The sequence below is a fragment of the Podarcis muralis genome, chromosome 6, assembly GCF_964188315.1.
Source record: "Podarcis muralis chromosome 6, rPodMur119.hap1.1, whole genome shotgun sequence".
NCBI classification, from domain to species: Eukaryota; Metazoa; Chordata; class Lepidosauria; order Squamata; family Lacertidae; genus Podarcis; species Podarcis muralis.
In genome coordinates, this window is record NC_135660.1 from 9,109,509 (window position 1) to 9,124,069 (window position 14,561).

A 14,561-nucleotide genomic window follows, 5' to 3' on the forward strand; every position below is an offset into this window, starting at 1 on the left:
AAATAGGTACCACTCCGGTGGGAAGGTAAACGGCATTTCCATGTGCTGCTCTGGTTTCGCCAGAAGCGGCTTAGTCATGCTGGCCACATGACCCGGAAAAACTGTCTGCGGACAAATGTCGGCTCCCTCGGCCAGTAAAGCGAGATGAGCGCCACAACCCCAGAGTTGTTTGCGACTGGAGTTAACTGTTGTGCAGTACACGATTTATTGGTCTGGCGCGACCCCGCTAATTGATTTATTGGTCCACAATTAGCGATTTATGGCAGCCCGGCAGGTCCGGCACACTTCCTCCTGCGCACTTCTGCCCCTTCGCTCTTTCATCCAGTCACGCCAGTAGCAGAGTTGAAGCACAGCGATGTAAAACAGCCATACGTCCTTTGACAAACACACGCAGTCCGGTTTGTCTATTTACAGCTCTTTATTGAAACAGTTCAGCCATCGCTGCTGGCCGCCATTGCAAACATGTCTCTCTCTCAGACACACAGAGAGAAACTGAACAAACAGGGAATAGTCCCGCCCAGCTTCTAAAAGCTTCTGTCTCCGCCCAGCTGTAGGCTGACGTCAGCAGGTGACACACACCAGGGAATTTAACCAGATAAATTCTGAACTATAACACCCCCCCCTTGTGTCCCTGCGTGATACCTGTGCAACATCTTCAGTACCTTGTGAGATCAATTCCTTCCCCAATGCCTTGCGCCTTCCCTTGGCAAACCTGTTTGGCATTTGTGGAACCACCTCACAACTTTCAGAATCGCACTGTGCGAAACTTATCCACGCACCTGTGGCCTGATACCTCTCTGGTGGGACACCCTTTGTTGGGCGACTGGACCTCCTAGGCACAAACTCAGGTGTTTCCTCTGACTCACTTTGATCAGCAGGTGTGTCCTCTGCATCATGGGATTCTCCTTCTGACTTAAAGCGTTTTCGAATCCTCTCCATTACACTCACAGGAGAACTAGGCTCGCTTTTGGGTGCTCTCTTAACAACTTGTGGAGAAGCTACCGAAACCTCATCCTGCTCCTGACTTTGGTCGTCATCATCGGATTCTGAACCCTGATCCTGGACCTGGTCCTCATCAGCAGGCTCAGCCTCTCCTTCCTCCTCATCACAACTGTCCTCTGGGTCAGAGAGACAATCTGAGAGAACATCACGCCTAACAGGAGTCTTTGACTTCACCTCCTCCTCTAAGAACTCAGCGTGTTTACTGATCAGCACCTTACTTTGATCACCTGACGGGTAAGCAAATCTCCATGCACGGGCTTCTGGCTCATACCCACAGAAGATCATTTTCTGGACTTTGGCTCCATCTGGCCCTCGCAAAGCCTCAGGCACAGAGACAAGCGCAGGAGTCCCAAACGTCCGCAGAAAGTGAACCTGGGGTTTTCGGCCATTTAACAAAGAGAACGGTGTGTCATCTACCAATGAGTTGTAGACACGATTCCAGGTGAATGACACAGCCCTCGTAGCCTCCAGCCAAAACTCAGGAGGTAACCTGGCTTCTTTCAGCATCACCTGTGCAGCCCTAATCAGAGCTCCACTTCTCAGCTCTGCCACTCCACCTTGCTGGGGTGAAATAACTGTGTGTCGTATCCCTTTCTGTTGAAAGAACTTCTGCAAAGCAGAACCAGTGTACTTAGCATTTCTGTCACTGATGATAGCTTGAACCCTGGTGGAGAACCTCTGTTCCACCCCCTCAATCCAGCTCTTGATCAGCTGTGCTGCATCCTCCCTGGATTTGAGACCGTGAACCCAAGAATTCTGCGAAAAATCATCCAAAAAAGTTAGCAGAAACTTGGCCCCCCCTAGACTTGGTGCCTTGACAGGACCGGACAAATCTATGTGAACCAGCTCAAAAGGTTTAGCGGTTACACGTTCCACCTTTGGGTAACTGCACCCTCTCACCTTTGCCTGCTTGCAAGTGTCACAATTAATGGCACTTTGACAATTTTTAATCTTACAACCTGTAACAACCTCAGGTAATACCTGCAAATCCTCTAAAGGATTGTGAATCGTTCTCTGATGCCATACGCATGCACATGTAACATTATGAGCGGGAATTGTAGCACGCTGGTTGGGAACTGTAGCACGCAACGCTTGTGCTTTCTCAACCTTCCCCTCACCTCCAAGAGACGTTTTAAGAATGAAAAGATCATTCTGTCCCTTCCGCACTTTGGCCAGTAACCTCCCCCCTTTGGAGATTGTGCAGACATCATTTTCAAAACAAACTTTGAACCCCTTACTTAACAAATAAGGCACAGATAACAAACATTGTTGAATCTCTGGAACAATACAAAAATCCACCGTTTCCTGTAAAACAGAAAGATAGGCATTAGTACACCTGGAAACTCTAGTTTTCTGTCCATTTGCAAACTTAATAGTCTGTCCCTTTGGAACTGCCGTGCAATTCCACCTCTCGACTGCAGGGGTCTCTGGAACCATGTTGCGGTTAGCTGCAGAGTCTATTACAAAGGCCATCTCGGAATTTTCCACTCGGCCCTCCTCAAACACTGCCATACTCGCTGAGACTTGATAAGACTCTTCTCCCTGCTGTTTACCACGGCCACCTGGCTCAGTTCCACGCCTGCCTGTCTTCCCAGGCCTGTTGCCATGGAAACCCGTCTGATTCCCATGAGAAACGTCCTTGGCAAATTCCTGCCTTGCCTCTCTGCACCGGTGGGGGCAATTACGACGTAAATGCTCTGTTGAATTACAGATGTAACAACGACGAACGGAAAAAGCCTGGACAGTGCATTCAGCTGGCCTGGCTCCGCCCTTACACCCAGAGCTCCCTGTGCCAGCCTTGCCCTCTTTCACCGCCCTCTGCCGCTTTGATTCTTCGTCAATCAAGCGTCCGCTAATATAATCAATCGTAAGATCTTGCGGAGGCATCGTTTCCATCGTTAGAACCAAGTTCTCATAACTCCTGTCCAAAGAACTTAAAAGTGTATAAGCCTTAAGTTCATCAGGGAAGGGCACATTGAGCTGACGCAGCTTACTGAAAATAGTCAGCACCTGGGCAATGTGATCCCTTATCGGTTCCCCTGGCGACAGCTTCTTCTCAAACAGAGAACGTATCACATGAATCTTAGCCCCAGCAGTGGTCCTCTGATGTATTCTAGTCAGAGCAGACCAAATCTGATGACAGGTACGTAAGCCGTCTATATGAGGGAGCTGCGACGCCTCAAGCGCCATCACTACATGGGACATGGCCTTCTTGTCTTTCTTTGCCGCTGCAGTGGCTCTCTCCACGTCTGCGGCTCCTGCATTGGGTCCGGCCACGACTGGATCAGCCTGCGTGCATTCCCACAGCTGCTTTCCCTCCAGCCAATAGTACATGCGCTTATTCCAGTCTTCCCAATTGGAGCCATTGAGCCTTTCGAAGGGAATATTGAAGCTCTCATGGCCCTGTGCCTGAGCAGCAGCCATTCTCCTCCCGTTCTCCCAAGGGGCCCAAGCCTACTTACAGCTTATCCAGCACCCGTCCGGAGAAACGATTTCTCAGCTGCTCTTTTCTTTTAGCTCTGTGTCCCAGCAGCTCTCTTTCAGCAGCTCCTCATGCCTCTCAGAAGCAGGCAATTACTCATTTTGCTCTCCGGCATCCGGTCAGCTCCCGTTCCTCAGAACCCAGCTTCAAAGCCTCCTGAAGCTGATTTACGACTGTTTTACAGGCGTTGGCTGACCTCCATAACCTGTGCAGTACACGATTTATTGGTCTGGCGCGACCCCGCTAATTGATTTATTGGTCCACAATTAGCGATTTATGGCAGCCCGGCAGGTCCGGCACACTTCCTCCTGCGCACTTCTGCCCCTTCGCTCTTTCATCCAGTCACGCCAGTAGCAGAGTTGAAGCACAGCGATGTAAAACAGCCATACGTCCTTTGACAAACACACGCAGTCCGGTTTGTCTATTTACAGCTCTTTATTGAAACAGTTCAGCCATCGCTGCTGGCCGCCATTGCAAACATGTCTCTCTCTCAGACACACAGAGAGAAACTGAACAAACAGGGAATAGTCCCGCCCAGCTTCTAAAAGCTTCTGTCTCCGCCCAGCTGTAGGCTGACGTCAGCAGGTGACACACACCAGGGAATTTAACCAGATAAATTCTGAACTATAACAACTGTCAGGGGTCCTTTACCTTCATAATGTTATAGTAGGTCAGTTGTGTTTCTCTAGTTAGCATAAAAGGTAAAGGTAAAGGACCCCTGACAGTTAAGTCCAGTCGCAGACAACTCTGGGGTTGCAGTGTTCATCTCACTTTACAGGCCAAGGGAGCTCATGTTTGTCCGCAGACAGTTTTTCCGGGTCATGTGGCCAGCATGACTAAGCCGTTTCTGGCGCAACGGAACACTGAAACCAGAGCAGCGCACGGAAACGCCGCTTACCTTCCCGCCAGAGCGGTATCTATTTATCTACTTGCACTTTTGGGCGTGCTTTTGAACTGCTAGGTTGGCAGGAGCTGGGACTGAGCAACGGGAGCTCACTCCATCGCAGGGATTTGAACCGCTGACCTTCTGATCGGCAAGCCCAAGAGGCTCAGTGGTTAAGACCACAGTGCCACCCGCATCCTCTAGTTAGCATAACTTCAACCAAAACAACAAGAATCCTCTTGAGTTTTGAATGGGAGAAAGACAGGACTGTTGAAGGATAAATTCAGTATATAGGAGGCAGAGTAGAGCCTTTAGCAATATGAAGCACCTGGATATTTAATGAGGTAAAATTGTATTGTAATTGGGGTATTTCACACATGTGTAAAATACTGAAGCACATGAAATTGGAATTGAAAATTTTATGTAAAATTGCTAAACATACATACATGAAAAAATGAGGGGAAGCATCACCTGCAATCCTAAATAAACTTGCCAGGGAGTAAGCCCCATTGAACTTAATGGGACTTACTCCTGAGGAAATCTATGTAGACTTGCATAGTATTCCTGCTTTTCGTAGAAAATGAATTTTCTAATACACATGAACTCAGTCATTGGAAAACTCTCTCACCGGTTGGATTTGGAAAAAGTGACCAGAGCAGTTTTCTTCCCACAAAAGTATGAGCTAAGCTGAAACCGATTCAGCAGCTGGCATGGATTAGTAAAGCAAACCCTGAGCAGAACAGAGGGACAGCAGCAAATGAAGCCATATCTGTACGGCCAGAACCATAACCCAGCAAGGCTGGGCATTAGCCAGGACCCTGGGGTGGGCAAAGGGTCCACCCTGCTGATAACAATATATTCTTAGTTTGTGCCAGGAGCACATGAGAAGTTCAGAGGTCAATGTAAGACTCCTTCCCTACCCCAAATAACCCACATGTCCCAAAGGAATTGGAAGGGGGCGTGCTTAATCTCTAACTTTGTGCGGGATATTCTCTTCAGTGCTGTGGAGCACATCTGGATCTTAGTGAGATTCATGGGAGTCTGACATGAAGTGAGGGGACATTTCTGCTCCCTCTAGCACTCACACACACACTGTATTGATTGATCAATCATATAATATGACTTCTGCTTTAATGGTGAGGTCTAATTTATTTTTTAGTTGTTGCTTTGTTGAAAGTGTTGTATAGATTGTAATTGTTTCACTGATGATTTGTTAATTATTCTATTTGATTTATGCTGCGTTTGCATAGCTGTCAACGTTTCCCTTTTTTAAAGGGAAATTCCCTTATTCCGAATAGGATTCCTCGAAAGAAAAGGGAAAAGTTGACAGCTATGTGTGTTTGTGGTGTTCTGTCATCTTATAATTACTTATTGTTTGGAAGCTGCTTTGGGATTCATTTGAATGAAAAGCGGCATAGAAATACATCCAACCGACCAATCACATGTTCTACCAAATTGACCTGCGAGGCTGTTTTCCCTAAAGCATGTGACGATCACAAATGAAGCAGACACATGGCCGGATCTTTCTGTTATGTACTGAAGTTCTCACCCTGGGCCAGCAGGGGGATACTGTAGATAGTTTTCACTCAGGTCCGCATATGCAAATAAGGAATTGAAAGTGACGTTCATTGATTGGATAGTTACAGAAAGTTGTTACTGTTGCTTTGTAGTTGAGCTCTATATAAGCAGGTTGGCTGAACCCTTCAGCCCAGTTCTGTTCTGGCCTGTGAATAAACAAGAGCTGTCTGAAGAATCGCTGTGTCGTCTGATATGTTCACCCACAACTTAACACTTTCCTTGCAGCAAAGAGCTTTGACAGCCCTTTGCTGAGCATAGGACAGGCAAAGCCCCTTGAGCTGTGGTCCCCAAGCACCCAACATCCAGCTGGCTGCCCGATGCTGGGGAAATGCCGGGCAAGGGACTTTGGCAAGTGGATGAAGCCACTTGCTAATCAATCAATCCACTGATGCCATAATGATGTCATGTGATTGACAGGTGGATTGTCCCACCCACCTGTCAAAGTTCTCCTGCTGGGTTGAGGACAGATAGTGATATATCCCATTGGTCCAAAAAGGTTCCCCTGCAGTAATCTCTTTGCAATACCACTATTACCCTTTGGAAGGCTGACATACAACAGGTACCTCTTTCATAATGTTGTATGCCACCCCAACCTCCAAACCGTGTGAGATTCCAAAGGTGATTTCCCAGGGCTTGTGTTTTCCTTAGAATGAGAGACAGCAGAGACTGTGGTGTCTTTAGGATATATGGTTTATTTACACACACACACACACAACCTGAGCCTACCATGGAGGGCTTCACAGTATTAACACTCTCAGGGTCTTGCTTCCCCCATAGCCATAGCCTTGCATTGAAACAGAAATCAAGCATCATTCTGTCTCTCTGGCTTCCCAGCCTAGTGCTTCCAGCTTCTAGCTGCCAGCTCACAAGACTCAACTCTCCTTTTCCCCTCTCTGGGCTTTGTATTTCTAACTACCACCCATTTGCTGTCTGGCACAGATCCACTTCCTTCATTCCCTTAATGGCCCATTACCTAGGCTATCACCCAAGGAGGAAGCCAGCCTTGTTATTCCAGAAATTTGAATCCTTTCTTATATTTTAACACTTGCTGGATCCAGGGTCTCAGCATACAGCCTAATCCCCCTCCCCCCACTTCTGTGTGCTGGCCCCCTGTCTGTTTTGGGAGACAATGGAGGAGCGTGCCTTTGGGGGTGAGGTGAAGCTGTTGGAAGGTTGCAGTCCGATCCATAGCAATACTTTGAAATGAGTAATTTTCAGATTACTCATATTTCTGCAGTAGGCTCAGTAATACCAATGAAAGCCTTTGTCTTGTTTGAGTATTCAGCATACACAGATAGAGATAAAACAGTATACTGTTGTTGTTGTTGTTCAGTTGTTTAGTCATGTCCGACTCTTCGTGACCCCATGGACTAGAGCACGCCAGGCAGTATACTAAGCACTATACTAAAACAGTATACTAAGCCCCGCTAAAAGCTGTGGTTGGAATAATTATCCTCCTTTTCTTACTCCCTCTTCCCTACACTGCAAGGCTGGCTCAACCATTGGGCAGAGTGAGGCAGTCACTTTGGGCAGCTGGTTTTGGGTATCATGAAAGGGCAGCCTGCTCTTAGTTGTTTTAATTCATCATTATTGTGCTTTTACTCCCAGTGAGAGACGCTTGTGGGATTTTCTGCCTCAGATGCCAAAATAGCTAGACCAGTCTTGGATGTGTCTATATGTCTTGGTAGGGAGTCATCGCTCACTATTCTGCTTCAGGCAGCAAATGTCTTCTTGGCCGGCCGTATCACACAGACAGAATAGAAGCTGAAGCTCTGTGTTAGGAGGATGATCAGCTGAAACACTGATCCAGATTCAGCCTTACAGGCAGAGGATTTTCCTTGTGATTAAATGCAAAAAAACCCACCCCCAACAGCCCTATCATTAGATACGGCTTCTGCCTGTGTATGCTAACTGGGTCACGTTTTTCTCCATCTGCCTGCCCCCACCGGGAGCTTTGCAGAATAAGCTGTGCTCATAACCTCTCCTCCCCTTGCAAGAGCAGCATTCGGATTCCCTGCTACCAGCATGCAGATCTCGTGTCCCAGGCTGGGCAAGCTAAGCAGAAATAGCAATTTACCATCAGCATCCCCCGGGCAGCTCCTGCTTCCTTTATTTTAACACCTCTGCAGTGCTTCTTTCACCGCGACTTGGCCTTCAGAGGAAGAGTCACTGAGCCATGGTGATCTGCCTGCTGCAATTTGTGACTTGTTTCCACTAGAGCAAAGGGGTTGGGGGGTGGGGGGGTGGGGGGGGGGTCTGCCACTGACTGTACTTGTAGGGCAGAGATGGGGACATAGAAAGCCCGGGGCCAAGATGTGGCCCTCCAGGTCTTTCCATTTGGTCCTTGGGAATCTCCCCAAACTGTACCAACTCCCCGGGCTAACATCCTTCTCTGGACCTTCTTTGCACCATAAGAAGGTTAGAAGAGGCTGCTGGATCAGGCCAATGGCCCATCCAGCCTAGCATCCCATTCTCACACTGATCAACCACATGCCTGTGGGAAACCCAAGAAGATTTCCCCCTCCTGTGGTTTCCAGGAACTGGTACTTAGAAGCATCGCTGTCTCCCATTTGTGGAGTCAGAGCACATGGCTACTAGCCACCCTTGAGTGTTTTTGCCTGGGGAGGATGCTGTTGCACTTAGGTCATAGAATCATAGAATTGTAGAGTTGGAAGGGACCCCAAGGGTCATCTGGTCCAACCTCCCGCAGCGGAGGTCCCATAGGCATCTGGCTGGCCCATTTGAGCAGGGCTGGCCCAAGACATTTTGGCGCCTGAGGTGAACCACAAAATAGCACCCTCCCACCCCACCGCCAGGGAGGATGAGGTGAGTGGAGATCTACATCAGGAACCAAGAGGGAATAAATATCTACATTGGGAACAAAGGCGGGGGAATCAAATCAACCTTACCGGGTGGCTGACACAGGAGAAATGGGGCCCACTCTGAATCTGGAGCAGCAGGAACAGTAGGCAGGGAAGAGATAAGTCTGGAGGTCCTGCAGAATTGCCCAGTAGCATCTCTCAGCAACCAGTGACCCAGACTTGAGGAAGAGCAGTGGACCATGGATTTCTATAGCAGACACTGGGTGCGTGTTTTGGGCACTACCTAATTCCAAGGACAATTCATGGACCAGAGTTTTGGGTTCATATTCATGTGGCCAAATGCTTGCTGAATCAAGCTCAGCACACCCTCCTAATGCATCTCAGTCAAAATGTCTTGAGGCGGCCTATCCAAACCCAAGGAACTGTTCTCAAGCGGCTTCCAGTGTCCACGGAGAGCCTCAACACAGACAAACGCATGATTCCGCACTGCAAACTGTTCCTCTTGCCTGCTCCTTGGGAATGAGTCACATAATCAGATTATTCCTGTTGATCTTATTAACAAGTTCATTGATCTGTTGTGTGTTTATTCTGAGTCAGTTAACTCTTCTTCTACTTGATTGTAATGACTAAGCTTAAGAGACCAGGCAAAAGATCCATAACAGGGGCGTAGCACCATTTGCCGGTGCCTGGGGAGCTGAGCACACATACGACAGGTGGGGGCAGAGGGTGCTCATTCAGCCCAGGCTGGGACAGGGCGCAGAGGGCGCTCTTCACCCCCGCTCCCCAGCCCTTGCCACCAATGGGTGGGTTCTTGCACACCAGGTGGGGCACAGAGGGCGCATGCCAGAGATCTCTGCGGGTGATGCCTGGTTCACACACACCCCAGATTGTGCACCCAGGGCATCACCCACCCTGCCCTACCACGCTATACCACTGATCCATGATTAGGAATATTTCGCCTCATTCACCTACCAGGGCAAGGAATCTCCCATCAGTTGCCAATGACATCATCGCTCCTGCTTTGAGCTTTTCTCCCCCTGCATTATTTCTCCACCACACAACACCTGGGCACTGTGGGCAGCCAACGCATGCACTCATGTACACACAGTGCACAAAGGTACCAGTAGGGAGAACGGGTTGCAATGAAGCACAGAAAGGGTGCATAGGAAGTGGGTGATGAACCACCAGCCCATAGCTAGGCTGAGTCTCATGCAGAACAAAGATGTCTCAGTGTTCTGCTGTGGCTCAGCTGGTCTTTAATTAAGCAATAAGGCATTGCCCTGTCAATCGGCTGCACACAGTTCGGTCTTTCTCTCCAGCTGGTCATCTTTCTGGCAGTCATTTGGAGGCCATTAACATATAAATGAGTTTGGTTATGTTGAGGAGCAGGAGGGGGCAGCAGGACAAGATGATATTCACTGTCGTGCACTTGGCTGGAGTTTCAGTGGCCACATGTCCTGCTTCACAGAGGACAGTCGTCTGTTTGAAGGGCTGTTCATTCTGAGTCTCCTTTAGAAAGCTAAGAAGGGAGAACAGGAGGGGCTTTGAAGATGCCCATCGCCGGATAGTACCTAGATAGTAAGACTGAGCAGGCACACAGGTCATGTGGTCACAGCCTTCCCTACTATTTTGAGATCATTGTATTTTTATTTACATTATACTTTGCATTTCTAAATCTGCATCTGCACACAACTATACATCTGTACCTGGTTGACAGCTGGAACAGAATGCAAGACTAGATGGGCTTTTGGTTTTATCCAGCACATTTCTTATTATTTTTTGAAAAAATTACCATGGGCATATTCCATGGGAATCCCTTCTGCCCTCTTTTTTGCTGACACTTTTCCCTTTTTCGGCTATGTGTATGTGGCCACCATAGTTGCAGCTTCTGCTCCTTGTACAGTGCTTGGGCTGCCCTACTGTTAGACAGAGTGAGACGGCCCCTCAGGTGGCAGATGCTGGGGAGCAGCAATGGGACACACGCACATATGCACAGAGGCTGTTTTTCCTGAGCCCCCAGCCATTCCCCTCGGATGATAGAGCCTGCTGCATTCAGGTGTGGTGGAGGAGACATAAAGCAGCAAGTACATAGAGCTGAAGGAGGAAGTTGGAAGAGCGGCTCTCTTTCCCACTTCCTCTTTTGGTTCTTTGTGCTTTTCAAGGCTCAGATTAATTCTGCCATATTTGACTTTTACCTGTATTCCTTGGAAAAGTAAAGGGTGTTCACACACGTGCTCTCTCTCTGTTTCTGAGGGAGATGGAGGAAGGGGGACCAGAGAGGGTGTCACCCACAGCACCTGCTCAGAAATCCACATACGCTCATAGGCCTAAAATGGTCGGTGACCCCTTAGTTTATCAAAATGACCCTTGAGATCCCTTGAATAAATGCCTCCCATTGTCACTGAATTAACCTTCTTCCTCTTCCACTTCCAGCATCTTCTTCAGAATTGGAAAAAAAAAACGATGGAAGGGGGAAATGAGTCTGTGCAAAATAAATTAAACGATAGCGTGCTTAACTTCATTTTAGGTAGGGAATTGGGAAGCTCAGCTGTATAACTCTTTGCTCCGGGGGATTAGATGGTTATCACTTATGCTTCTGAACTGGACAGAAGAGTACTATCAGCCAGATGGGACATGGTAATTGCTTCTTCCTTTTTCTTTAGTAGAAGCAACATTTTTTTCAGTGCCATAGCAAAGCAAGCATGCTAAAATGTACTTCACTTCATCTCTGCAAACCTGGTTTTGCAACTGAGCATGCGCTTTACAGGGAGCTACAGCTAATCTTTCACATGGGTTTTATTCAAGGCTGGAATCAGTATCTGGTACCGTATGAGGAATAAATACATTCACAGATTTAAAAACAGGTCTCATTTGTGCAGCACATTTCTTAGGTGCACATTTACAAGTTCTATAAATGCACACCTTTGAAAAATATAAGACAGTATACAACTTGTCTCTCTGTTTATTCCATTTATGTTGCATCTCGAGGTTGATGAGAGATGTTGATCGGGGGGGGGGGTGTCTGAAGACGAAGGAACTTATATGCATTAGTGTCTAAGTGGTTATATTATGTATTTTTTGTAACTTTTGTTGTTTTAGTTAGTTGCACACTGCTTTGAGATATCTGTGTATATTTAGTGGTATAGAAAAACAGCCTAAATAAATATAGTAAAATAAATATTGCAGCTAGCATTCCAGTTTCCTTTCCATTTTTCTACTTGATGGTTATTTATGATGTCTTTTGTTTGTTTTTTAAGATGTTGCTGTTTATCAGTTTTGCGCCTTTCACTGATGTAGCTGCTTCAAGCATCTTCTGGCAAGGATCTGTGACCCCCAAACACAATATCATAAATCACAGTTCCCGGCTCGCAACTCAGGCTAATTTTACTCTGCCGTTGCTTAAATGCACAGTCAGCAGCTTCCCTGAGCCCTTAATTCCACTGAGTAACTTTTCCATATTAATAAAACACGCTATTGTGTATGCATGTGTGTGGCTGGCCTTGATATGTCACTCTTGACGGACTGCATTGAAACACTTAAGCTGTGACAACCCCCACATCGTCCCTCCCCTCCCTTGTATTAATTCTTGCACACATTATGATAATCCAGCATGCAGAAGGCGATTTGCTTGCTAAATGACCCAGATTTTCTCCGCGGTCGTATGGTGAGTGGGATAGTAGGACAAAGTAAGGACCTTCTGAACCCTTACATCCCAGCTTAATCGTTGAAATCATCTGGTGAAGTGCTGATAGTTGTCCCCCACATTACGGAGGCCTGACCGACCTTAGCTAGAAGTCGGATGTTCGGTGTCACCAGCCCTGTGCTATGAAATACTCTTTCGGCCGAGATTATACAGGCAGACTCTCTCTATTAACTTTCGGGTGTCTCTTAAGGATCTTTTTAATGCCCACGGGTCATCTAGTCCAGTGTTCCCCAACCTTGGGCCTCCAGCTGTTTTTGGACTACAATTCCCATCATCCTTGACCACTGGTCTTGCTAGCGAGGGATGATGGGAGTTGTAGTCCAAAAAACAGCTGGAGGCCCAAGGTTGGGGAACACTGATCTAGTCCAACCCTCTGCAATGCAGGAGTGGCAGCGAAAGATTCCCTGAGGAATGGGCCAGGCGGACGGTGAGATCAGGGATGAATGAGTGTGCGAAGGACGGGAAGAGCAGGATGGGAAAGGCACCATCAGGAGTCGTGACACATGTCAGCCCGACAAACTGGTCAGATTACGGAACAGGGCTCTTTACCTGGCAGGCTCCAGTCCCCTAACCCCCACCTGAGAGCCCACCAGCACTGCCCCACATACCTGTTTGGCCTCTTGTTGTGGAAAGAAAAGAGCAGCGATTGGGGGGAAAGGAGCAGCAACAGCTATGACTTCAGTTTGGGGCTACATTTAGCAAGGCAGAAAGCTGCTCTATAAATGAGCCATATTTTTGGTCTATCTAGCTCAGTATTGTCTACACAGATTGGCAGAGGCGCCGAAAGGTTTCAGACTGGGGATTTCTCCCAGCCCTACCTGGAAAGGCCGGGGATCGAACCTGAGGCCTTCTGCATGCAAATTAGATGCTCTGCCACTGAGCCATGGCACCTTCCTCTAAGCTGGATGTGTGAGAGAGAGAATGAGAGAGAGGGTTTTCAGTTTCTCAGTCTGTCTGGGTCTTTCTCTTCTCTCTGCATGTGTGTGATGGAGAGAGAAGGGGACTGCATTGCCCACAGGCTCAGTTCCTTGAGAGAGTGCTTGTCTGCCATGCTCAGTTCTGTCACCACATTATTTGCTAGCTTGTTTTCTTATTGGAGAGATTTCTGTCCCATCCTTCAGCTAGAACCTTTCAGAGCGGCCAGCAAGGTAGAGTGCCTAGGGGTCATCTTTTACAGGGAGCAACCCTGTAATTTGAAGGGCTGCCCGATTTAAGTCTGCTTTGAAGAGAGAGCAAGCAGCAATGTGTTATATTTCTGTTTCAGTCATTCCACTTAAGAATTATTTCCAAACTTGTATCTGTGTGTATAAATTAGCATAACCAAATTTTATGTAGATTTGTGTCCTTTTTGTGGTGCTGCATTTTATCTTTTTGGGCAATGTGCAAGTTCCACCCATAACAGGGTTAAGCATGGCAGCAACATATACCATTAAGGCTCCAAAAAAATGTCACTAAGCATTAGGAGACAACAAGGTAAAGGTAAAGGGACCCCTGACCATTAGGTCCAGTCATGGCCGACTTTGGGGTTGCGGCGCTCATCTCGCTTTATTGGCCAAGGGAGCCGGCATACAGCTTCCGGGTCTTGTGGCTAGCATGACTAAACTGCTTCTGGCAAACCAGAGCAGCGCACGGAAACGCCGTTTACCTTCCCGCCGGAGTGGTACCTATTTATCTGCTTGCACTTTGACGTGCTTTCGAACTGCTAGGTTGGCAGGAGCAGGGACCAAGCAACGGGAGATCACCCCGTCGTGGGGATTCGAACCGCAGACCTTCCGATGCAGTCAAATGAAAGGTCTTCAGTTGGTGCCTGAAAGATATCCGTCGTAATGCCCGTCAGGCCTCCCTGGGGTGTTTGGGGTGCCACAACTGAAAAGGCTTTGGCACCCACTTTTCTTCCGAAGGGATCATCTTATTTTTTTAGTTTATTTTTTTAGTTATTGCCTTGCTATCAGTGTTTTATAGATTGTGGTTGTTTCAGTGAAGACTACTCTGTATGATTTATGCTATATTTGTTCTATCACATTCTATCATGCTATTGTTATTTATTGTTATTGTTTGGGATTCATTCCAATGAAACGCAGCATAGAAATA

The 14,561-nt window shown here is 47.6% G+C and overlaps 2 protein-coding genes across 9 annotated transcripts in view; one reads left to right on the plus strand and one right to left on the minus strand.

Annotated features, from left to right (window-relative positions):
* Positions 1-14,561, plus strand: part of MCF2L2 (MCF.2 cell line derived transforming sequence-like 2) — a 224,741-nt gene that overhangs the window by 27,745 nt on the left and 182,435 nt on the right. The gene's annotated exons all lie outside the window — the stretch shown is intronic.
* On the minus strand, positions 400-4,109 carry LOC144327940 (uncharacterized). Its single transcript, XM_077929724.1, has 2 exons — positions 3,465-4,109; positions 400-2,307 (listed from the first exon to the last, which is right to left on the minus strand). The coding sequence occupies exon 2, from the start codon at positions 1,507-1,509 to the stop codon at positions 562-564; it is 948 nt and encodes a 315-aa protein (XP_077785850.1). The 5' UTR covers positions 1,510-2,307; positions 3,465-4,109; the 3' UTR covers positions 400-561.

Coding starts and splice junctions, on each gene's coding strand:
- LOC144327940 (XM_077929724.1), bottom strand. CDS start 1,509: ATGCTGAAAGAAGCCAGGTTACCTCCTGAGTTTTGGCTGGAGGCTACG.